The sequence below is a fragment of the Asparagus officinalis genome, chromosome 8 (genome assembly GCF_001876935.1).
Source record: "Asparagus officinalis chromosome 8, Aspof.V1, whole genome shotgun sequence".
Lineage (NCBI taxonomy): Eukaryota > Viridiplantae > Streptophyta > Magnoliopsida > Asparagales > Asparagaceae > Asparagus > Asparagus officinalis.
Window position 1 is genome coordinate 14,522,691 of NC_033801.1, and position 10,239 is coordinate 14,532,929.

Consider the following 10,239-nt stretch of genomic DNA (forward strand, 5'->3'; position numbering starts at 1 on the left):
GAAAGTCTTTAGCACATAGCTAAAAATTATCAAATTTGTTTTAGAACATCATATGATCATAATTCTTTTGTACATTATTGAATTGCAGGATATTTGCAAGAGCTTGTCTACAAACTGAGTAAAGTAGGACAAGCTATCGAGAATAGCGATTTTTCTACAGCAGCTTCTGTTCTAGGACAGAGCACAGAGGCTGACTGGTTACAAAGGGCCAATTCAGCTTTCACAAAGGTAAAATAATCACTTCCTCGCTTTTAGATCATTTTCCTGTCATTTTTTTTGTCTGTCTGAGCCCTTTCTATCAAATCATATGTTTATAGTTAAGCTCTAGTCCTGAGGCAAAAGCAGAGGTGGACATGTTCAATTCCTCTTTGGCAACTTTGATTTCATCAGGTGCATTATTAGTAACCATAATAAAGTTTTATCTTTTTCTTGGCTTCAGCTTTTAGTCTGAGAAACTTTCTTCTTGCAGTTGATAAGAATGATATCGAGTCGTGTAGAATGGCTTTTGTATCTTCAGCCAGTGCACTGGAGAAATGGGTCGGATTAACGGGTCTAATTGGTCAGCTCAAGGGTCTCTAACCGCAAAATCATTGATGCAGATTTTGCTTCAAACTTTTTCCTTCAATGATTACGAGGAGTTACTTTGTAAAGAATTTGATGTCACATTCTTCTTTCATTATAGTCATTTTCGCCTAGACGCATCTTAAGACTTCTAGCTTTGTAACTTTTATAAAAGTTGTTTATGTAATTGTTTCTACATAGTTTCTTTGATTTCTTTAACTTGTGTCACCTATTTATTTTTCTGTGTAATCGTATTTTGTATTAAGTGGTTTAGTTTTAGATACTAACAAGAATTCCTTTCTTGTTCAAGTTTTTCTGCTCGCCTTTGATTAAGTTATGCAACGGAATTAGATCTCTTCCTTTGTTTCTGCAGATTCAGACTTGTACCTCACTTCATACGTATATCTTAGGATAACCTTATTCCCTTCAATTCTTTTCTTCTCAATGTGTTCTTCACTTGTGACTCTTATAAATTGGAGCTCCTAAAGAAATCAAATACATCAGACAAAAGTAATTGTTCTCGTGCTTGCTGTCTACTTGTTTTTGGATTTCCTTGCAAAATTAAAGACTGTACAAGGTAATCCTTATCGTCTTTCTCTTGAGATTGATGCAGCGAGTGTTTGCTTCCTATTGTTAAATGAAACATTGATATTTTTGCATTTTGGAGATGATTTTGCTTCATGGAATCATTCATGCAACAATTTTTGAAGCGTATACCAATCTAAGCAAACCCTCTGAAGATGCTCCGATTCCCGATGCGAAGGTAATTTATTTGGATAATTTTGACCTTAGCCCCTCATATCCTTCATATTTTGCGATTCGTCATTGCGTCATATGTTTTTTTTCTCACTTTTTTCTTTTTCTATTGTTTGTTTTTAATGAAATAATCCTTGCAAGTTTATAACCCACCGTTAGTAACTCCTCTTGTATGATCATCCCTGTTACAAATATATGGAGATTGAAGGATAAATGATTTAAGACTCACATGAGGGTCCGAGAGTAATTGATGTAACGTCGTCAAACTATGAATTAAGACATTTAACCTCGCATTTGAAGGTCATGATCCATCAATATCTAATAAAATCTAGAAGAATGCGAAAAACTCCTAAAAAGGGAGAAGAAAATTTTATGCTGCCACAAGAAAAACTTTGAAATTAAGAAAGGAGGTTAAGGGGGAAAAAGACAATAAAGGAAGATGAATGAACACAATTCTGCTACAATATAATCAAAATGAAAGTTCTAAGAAAAAACCACTAAAATAGAAAAAACAAAGAAAAGAAAAGAAAAGAAAACACCATTATTTAGAGAGGACAAAATGATATTGTATGTTTTGTCATGTATCTATAGTAAAATTATTCATGGGAGCTGTTAAGCCTAATACAACCAACACTCTTCTTTTCCCATTTTCTTAGTAGTTGAGAAAGTATCCATCCTATGACATTTAATGTGTTCCGAAAGATGTCAACAATTGGATCTGTGCATAAATCTTAAGGTTCAATGATTCAATGGTTAACATTCATTTAGTGCACATTAAATGCTATGGACAGGGGACCATTTGATTCTTTCTCCCTAGTAGTCTTCTATGAACTCAACCAGTTTGATTTTTTGTTGTGGAAAGACACCTACTTCATCCACGAGGAGATTGGGAAGACGATTCTCATGGATCAAAAGAGTTTCTCTCTGTGACTTCTGCCAGCCAAAGGTTCCTCCCTCACTCTCCACTCTCTTATTACCAAAAATATTTTTATTACTCTAATTATTTCCCCTCTTTAATTCCATAGGTACTTGAAGAAACTGAAAGCTTAATCCTCGGCCAAGACTCACCCAAAGTGTACGCAACAATCGACATAGAAAAGGCGAGAGTTGGCCGAACAAGAGTGATCACCGACGAGCCCAACAACCCAAGATGGCTCGAGTCCTTCCGCATCTACTGCGCTCACTTTGCCTCAAACATCATCTTCACCGTCAAATCCGAGAACCCTGTGGGCGCGACGCTCATCGGCAGAGCATATTTGCCGGCCGAAGACATAATATACGGGGACGAGATCGACTGCTGGCTCGACATACTCGATGAGAAACACAATCCGGTCGAAGGAGAAGCCAGGATTCACGTCAAGATCAGCTATCAAGATGTGTCAAAAGACCCCGAAAATTGGTCCAGGGGTATTCCAAGCTCAAATTATCTTGGTGTTCCTCACACTTACTTCAAGCAAAGGCAATCTTGTAGGGTAACATTGTATCAAGATTCACACATCGCCGACGATTTCACCCCGGCGATCAACTTAGCAAACGGGACGATCTATGAACCTCATCGATGTTGGGTCGACATCTTCGACACCATCATCAACGCTCGACATTTCATTTACATTGCTGGGTGGTCGGTTTACGCAAAGGTCACCTTAATAAGGGATCCGAGAAGTACAAGAAATCAACAAACACTTGGGGAGCTACTCAAGATGAAGGCTAACCAAGGTGTTCGGGTGCTTATGCTTGTTTGGGACGACAGGACATCGGTATCCCTCGGTCCGTTGAAGAGAGACGGCTTGATGGCGACCCATGACGAGGACACAGCAGGGTACTTCCGGGGATCCAAAGTGCACTGTGTCTTGTGCCCCCGAAACCCCGACATGGGAGAGAGCTACGTTCAGAGTCTCGAGGTGGGGACAATGTTCACTCATCATCAGAAGATCGTGGTAGCCGACAGCAGCGACCGCAGCAGAAGCATCAAGGGCTTTCGGTATTCCACCAAGAGAGGGACGACCAACATTGTGAGCTTTATTGGTGGCATTGATCTCTGTGATGGGAGGTATGACACACAACGACATTCCTTGTTCAGGACATTGGGCACTGTACATTACTCGGACTTCCACCAGCCGAACTTTCCAGGGGCATCGATCAGGAAAGGAGGACCGAGGGAGCCATGGCATGACATACATTGTCGATTAGAAGGGCCTGTGGCTTGGGATGTCCTGTATAATTTCGAGCAGAGATGGAAAAAGCAAGGGACAGGCGATAATCTCCTCTTAAAGCTAAGTATGCCATCCGATGATGCATCGTTAGAAACGTCGCTTCCCCAAGACGAGGCATGGAATGTGCAATTGTTCAGATCCATCGACGGTGGAGCTGCTTATGGATTTCCCGATACCCCTGAGGAAGCAAAAATGATGGGCCTGGTCAGCGGAAAGGATAATGTCATCGACCGCAGCATTCAGGACGCTTACATAAACGCCATTCGCCGGGCGAAGAACTTCATCTACATAGAGAACCAATACTTCCTCGGGAGTTCCTACGATTGGAAATCTGATGATATCAAAGTCGAGGATATCGGTGCGCTGCATCTCATCCCTAAGGAGCTTTCATTGAAGATTGTCAGCAAGATCGAGGCGAGGGAGCGATTCACAGTCTACATCGTTATCCCAATGTGGCCGGAGGGCGTGCCTAATAGCGAATCCGTTCAGGCAATCTTGGATTGGCAGCGGAGGACTATGGAGATGATGTATACTGATATCGCTGTTGCACTCAAAGCTAAGGGGATTCGAGGAGCGAATCCTAAAGATTACCTCACCTTCTTCTGCTTAGGCAATCGGGAGACAAAGACGGTCGGAGAGTACAAGCCACCAGAGCAACCGGAGCCTGACACTGATTACAGCAGAGCTCAATGGTCGAGGCGATTCATGATCTATGTTCACGCCAAGATGATGATAGGTAAATAATTCACCTAATAACTCCGTCTGAACTTTTGAACCTAGGGGTCCATTTGACAACTTGAGGATTGTTCCGAAACTAGCCTAATCTAGATTAGTTCTTGACCGGAGGGGTTGGAACAATCCTGGCCTTCTTGACCAAAAAATTGGCGTAACAAATCCCAGTTAAATCCATGTCTGGTTATTTTCCAAACTAGGATTAACCGGGGTCTGGCTATTGTTCCATCTAAACCTGGGTATATCAAGTTGCTAAGCAGACCCTGCAACTTCTCACGAGTCATAACTGATAATAGCTTCATCATATGTTATGCAGTGGACGACGAGTATATCATAATTGGGTCAGCCAACATCAACCAGAGGTCGATGGACGGAGGCAGAGACACAGAGATCGCAATGGGAGCATATCAACCATACTACCTTGCTGAGCGCAGACCGCCACGAGGGCAGATCCATGGTTTCCGGATGTCTCTCTGGTACGAGCATCTTCGGGTGGTCGACGATGCTTTCCTCCGACCGGAGAGCCTGAGGTGCGTGCAGAAGGTCAATGGCATCGCTGAACGGTACTGGAAGCTCTACACTGGAGATTTTGTTGATAATGATCTCCCAGGGCATCTACTTAGCTACCCTATTAGTGTCGGCAATGACGGACAGGTCACTACATTGCCAGGAATGGAGTTCTTCCCTGACACCAAGGCTAGGGTTCTTGGGAAAAAGTCTGAGCTTCCTCCAATCCTCACTACTTGATTGTAAATAAGTGTGTTCATGGCTTAGATTAATTGATTTGTGTGTGGTTTGTGGAGAATATATTACATGTTTTATGTCATAACACAGAATACATGATTGTGCTCGCTATTCCTTGTAAATTCTACAAGTTATGTGTTATGCCACAACTCATGTCCATGTGCAATCAACAAAACACACTAGACACTCAAAAAAACGATCAAACATTGAAATTGGAAAGGTATGAAGCAAACACATCAACACTTATCATGGGACTTCTCGTCAATTGATTGCATATATGAAGAACGTAAGCAGCAAGTAACTACAACTTCAGGGTTAATCAGCTTTCTCTAAGAATTTTTCCGTATATATGCAAGGGCATCAGATAACAGAAAGCTCTTACTATTATCAGCATATTGGGATGTCACACTCTTAGGTGCAAGGTATGCAACCATATACACTGCTTTCAAGACCAATGGTTACGGATGTAAATGCTCAACATGCTCAACCTACAACATTATGTCCCAAATTTCACGGCATACGCTGCTAATATCTCGACAAGCTCATTAATCTGAGAGCAACCAGCTATTCGGTTGTTGCTGGGGAACTCTGTGGCAGTGTAAGCTATCACCATAAGTACAGCTACTGCAAGACTGCGTGTAAAGATTAGTGTGTTCAATAAACTGATGCATTTGTTGTTTATTTGTTCATTGCAAATGTATACATAGCAAGTCTAACAAATGAATTGAATCCTGAGCATCAGCCTACCAGGATTCATTCATATGTGGCATGCAATTATATAAATTGCCCTCCATAGGCTATGATTGTGGACGTAAATGCTCAAGCTACTACATTTTGTAGGTTGAGCGCTAAGTGAAATATAGTATTCGATAGGATCAAGCAAGATCAAGAATATTGCAGACACTTCCCTTCACAATTATTAAACTCCAGCTGGGCAATTTTTTTTATTTTATGAATAACGAAACCAGTTAATAGTCTCTATGATTAGAGTATAATATTTATGGTGGGAAAGAACCTAGAGTTATCATTACAATTCATTAATATTTAAAGACATGAAATTTCCGACCTACAAGGGGAAAACATATTGGAACAACATAACATTAAACATGTTGCAGATCAAGAATCTATAGTACAAATCAGTACGTTGAATAACATGAATATTTCAGACGTGCTAGGAAATAGAAACAGAGGTTTATCAAATTAATTAGATACATGCATATTTACTATAACACAATCAAAGGGATGAAACATCAGCACAAGCAGTAGAAGTGCTGTTGAGGAGCAGTTTGCTTTGAAGCACCCGTTTCACCTTAACCATAAGGTTCGATGTTTGAATATCAAAACCGGTACTCAAAAGCAACCTGCATCTCTGCCAGCCCTTCACTCTTCAATGCGTGTACAAACACAAGAATAAAGCCCCAAACAACTAGCCAATGAACAGAGGCAAAGAAAGAAAGAATAGGCCCTTACTCAAAAAGACAACAATCAGTAGGGTGGATAGTAGTATCCTCCATTTCCATACACCGGTGGCATTCCATATGGCATCGCAGGATTAAGGTAAGTGTAGCTATTCTCGAGCCTAGCCAAGCTTGTCTGCCCTTGCATTCCATTCCGAGCATACTGCTGCCACATCAGCTGCTCATGTGTCAGTAGCTGCTGCTTCTTCTCCATGTCAGCCATTTGTACATAAGAAGGCGGCGGAATTGAAGCAGAAGCAGCAAAAGGATCTCCACCAACAGTTTGAACTGTGCCATCAGGAGCAGGTAAAGCCAAAACCGGGGTTTTGCTTTTGACAGGCAAAGCTACACTGCTTGCACTCCCTCCACTAGTTTGAGCACTGACGTGCTGCCTCACTGCTCCCTGATCGTACATGCCATTCAATAGCAATGGATCGAATCCTCCAGCCAAATTGGCTTTCTGCTTAGAGAGATTGCTCGCTGTTTCAACTAATGCAAGCTCCCAATCTGCCTTTCCCTTTTCTGCTGCTGGAGTTTGCCAAGCTGAAGTCACTTGAGTGCCACCATTTTCTGAAGGGGATGCTTCCCATGATCCATTACTAGCTGAAGTTGCTCCTCCTGCTGAGAAAAGTGCTAATGCCAATCTATTTTCATGGTCAACTGCAGATAAAGATTCTTCTCTGAGATTTACCAGTTCACCTTCATGCTGCTTTGGCTGCTCTGGTTTAGGTTCTAGTTTCTCCTCAACAGGCTTTTCTTCATAATCTGCAGGTGCTGGAAGTGCTTTAATATTGTCCATATCCTCAACAGGTTCTTCATCTTGCACAATGGGTTGAGGGATTGGCTCTGGCTCTCTGGGGAGATCAACGGGCTTTCTTGCTCTATCCCTCACGAATTCCTCCAATGTCTCAAGGAGTTTGTCAGTTATGCGTTGAACCTCAGGGAACTCCGATGACCTGGCAACCCCGATATCCTTGCACCAGCTATAGAAAGCTGCAAGCTCATCAATTTGCTTCGCAGCACTGGCATAGGCCTCAAACGACTTAACACAGTCAGGATACTCCATGTCAAAGAACCGATCGAGAAGCACGGCCAAGATTTCACACAAGTCGGCATAAAGCTGGAAGCTCTCTCTCACAGTAGGGTAAAGAGCAACAAGGACCATTCTGCTGTTCTTTGCTAAGCCCATGGGCCGAAGAGCAAGGAACCGCTCCAATAACTGCTGTAGCTGATGCATCTTACCCAAAACCTTCTCGGGCTTCATATCTCTCAATGGTGTCCTTGGCTTTCTTTCTTCAGACCCTTGGTTTGGGCTCTTGTACCTATCATCATATCGATAATCCCCATTTCCATAAGGATCATGCTCACTATAATCAGAACGATGAGGCGACCTCCAGTCTTGATCCCTAGAATACTGATATGGCCGACGACCACCATTGCTCTCAGCATTACCACCACCTCCTTGCTTCTGCTCATAAACAATGAGCTCAAGCCGCTGGTCTAAATACAGTGCATAAGTACGAACAAATGCAGAATGGTCCCAAGAGCTCGAATGAGCTTCATCTCGAAAATCCGACATATTGAGAAGTCTTGTCCCCCTTCGAGTTGCATACATGATCTCATGCTGAAATGCAGGATCTCCATCGGAGAGAAGACGGTGAATAAGCATAAGCGCTTTCAATGCGACAATCCAGTCTCGGGTCTTGCTCAATCTCTTCGAAACTGTGGAAATGCAAGCACTTACATATCCCCGAGAATATGAAGTGAAGTTGAGGATCTCACGCAAGTATTTCTCATCTGCAGGGTCATCGTCGTGGCTGGTGGCTTTCACAATGGCCACATCGAGGTCAGGGGCGATGTTACTCGAGACTTTGGCAAGACCGATGCTGGTTTGATCCTTCACTGCTCCTAGGGCCTTTCGGAAAGGTGCCATTTTCTCAACTGTCTAAAGCCCAAAAATAGCAAGATAATCCTAGAAATCTCTCTTGAAGGCTCCTTGGACCTAATACAAGCAGATACTATGGCTAACTTATAAACATAATTGATGATCTTTAGAATTTGATTCCAATTAAAGCTATAAACTTCAATTTGAACGTATAAAACACCGAAATATTCTACAAGAAAGAACAAGATCAAATCTTTAGAATCCAACCAATTCAAACATGATCAAAGAACAGAACTTTGAATTAACCAACAAAATCAACACAGATTCAATCAAAGATAAACTTTCAAGTACACAGATCCAACACATTTTTTTATCATACAAGGATAGATCTCATTAAGAAAAACTTAAACCCTCGCTGAAAACATCACATATTGGCTGGATCTGAGTCGACCCAGAAAAGCAAAATGCAAACTGAAAGTGGAAGAAAAGGATTGATCCAAAGTCAAATAAGAGCTGTATCTAAAAGATAAAATTTGCCAAAAATGGAAGGAAAATTAAGTCTTGAGCTCACCTGGGCAGAAATTGGAGCTCAATTTATTTCCATACGGAAAAAAAAAGATCACCCCGCGATCGATCAGCCTCTTGCTTCGGGAGAGGAGCAAGATCTTTTTTTTGTACTTTTTCTGTCGACTTGCTGTGAGAGTCTGTGGCTTTCTAGATCCGTCAATGGGCCGGTCTAGGCCCGTTCTGAGTGGGTTAGAAAATGAACGAAAGCCCGCTCAGGGGTCCCTTCTATATTTAGGAAATTATTGACATGGTCCCTTTTGTTATATTATTTTAGGGTAAATTACAGTAAACCCCGAAAACTTTCGGCATTTTGCAGTAAATCACTAAACGCTTCTAAAATCGCGTTAAACACTCAATAACTATTGGAGTTGCAAGAAAATTTCCAATAAGTTTCAGTATTTTGCAGATAACCCCATGATGATAGTATTCGATGTTTGGGATCTAAGTATGTCACCAATTCAAAATGTGGACTAACATAGTCAAGGGGGTCATATGCAAAATACAGAAATGTACTGAGGATTTTCTACAATTCCAATAGTTATTGGGAAGTAGGTGTGATTTTAAAAGTTTTGGGGTTTACTTCAAAATGCTGATGATTTTTTGGCGGTTTGTGTAACAGGACTATAGTGCTACTGGTACTGAAATTATAAAAAAAAAAGTCAACTCACTGTGATGTCAAGGGAAGGTAACTGGTTGAGGATTGAAAGTTTAGAAAACTGTAGGATTCTTATTTAGGAAAGATGTCTACGTTAACTTAAATAAAAAAAATCGGAACAATGTTGTTCTTGTGTAGGAAGAAAGATAGTAACTAGGACGTTAATTCGCTCCAAAAAAATAAAATAATAACTAACGTTAATATAGATACAACATATGATAGAGTTGACGATACGGCAAAGAAAAGTATGGAATATTCTTATATTCATAATCTTTGATGCATATGGATAGCTGTAGCAAAATATAGGCCTAATTGCACGTGATACTTTTGGAGTTTCATCTTGTTTTGACTTTTGATGTCCCAATAGGCTTGTCCAAACAAGTGGGCTCCGGCGGGTTTGGGCCGGACAGAATGTTTTAGGTTCGGGCCTACGCCAAATCGGGCTAACCCTAATTTTTTTAATTTTTTATTTTGCAAAAAATTGCTGAAAAATTAGATTTTTTGTAAAAAATTATGGAATTTAGTAGTAATTAAAATATGAGAAATTATGTCAAAATTTCTATTTTATTATTAATCACTTATAATTATACAATTAATAAAGCTTATAGAAATTAAAATAATAAAAAATAAATTCTTTATTATTAATACTAACAATTACAACTTTTTTTA

At 40.7% G+C, this 10,239-nt stretch overlaps 3 protein-coding genes across 4 annotated transcripts in view; 2 read left to right on the forward strand and 1 right to left on the reverse strand.

Moving 5' to 3' along the window:
- The window catches only part of LOC109822381 (thylakoid lumenal 16.5 kDa protein, chloroplastic), a 3,233-nt gene extending 2,523 nt beyond the window's left edge, over positions 1-710 (forward strand). Inside the window, exons 2-4 of the mRNA XM_020388574.1 lie at positions 89-228; positions 318-390; positions 470-710. Coding sequence (XP_020244163.1) covers positions 89-228; positions 318-390; positions 470-579 — 323 coding nt within the window. The 3' untranslated portion in view covers positions 580-710. The remainder of the gene's footprint in view (positions 1-88; positions 229-317; positions 391-469) is intronic.
- Positions 1,025-5,069, forward strand: LOC109820414 (phospholipase D alpha 1-like). Its single transcript, XM_020386548.1, has 5 exons — positions 1,025-1,138; positions 1,229-1,324; positions 2,180-2,263; positions 2,343-4,266; positions 4,579-5,069. Exons 2-5 carry the CDS (start codon positions 1,229-1,231, stop codon positions 5,007-5,009), a joined length of 2,535 nt encoding a protein of 844 aa, XP_020242137.1. The 5' UTR covers positions 1,025-1,138; the 3' UTR covers positions 5,010-5,069.
- LOC109819830 (putative clathrin assembly protein At2g25430) lies at positions 6,089-9,037 on the reverse strand. Of its 2 annotated transcripts, none has more exons than XM_020385754.1 (2): positions 8,920-9,037; positions 6,089-8,465 (listed from the first exon to the last, which is right to left on the reverse strand). In XM_020385754.1, the coding sequence occupies exon 2, from the start codon at positions 8,394-8,396 to the stop codon at positions 6,492-6,494; it is 1,905 nt and encodes a 634-aa protein (XP_020241343.1). In that variant the 5' UTR covers positions 8,397-8,465; positions 8,920-9,037; the 3' UTR covers positions 6,089-6,491. The 2 variants fall into 2 exon arrangements, with proteins under 2 accessions (XP_020241343.1, XP_020241344.1); XM_020385755.1 differs by having other exon boundaries at positions 6,089-8,481.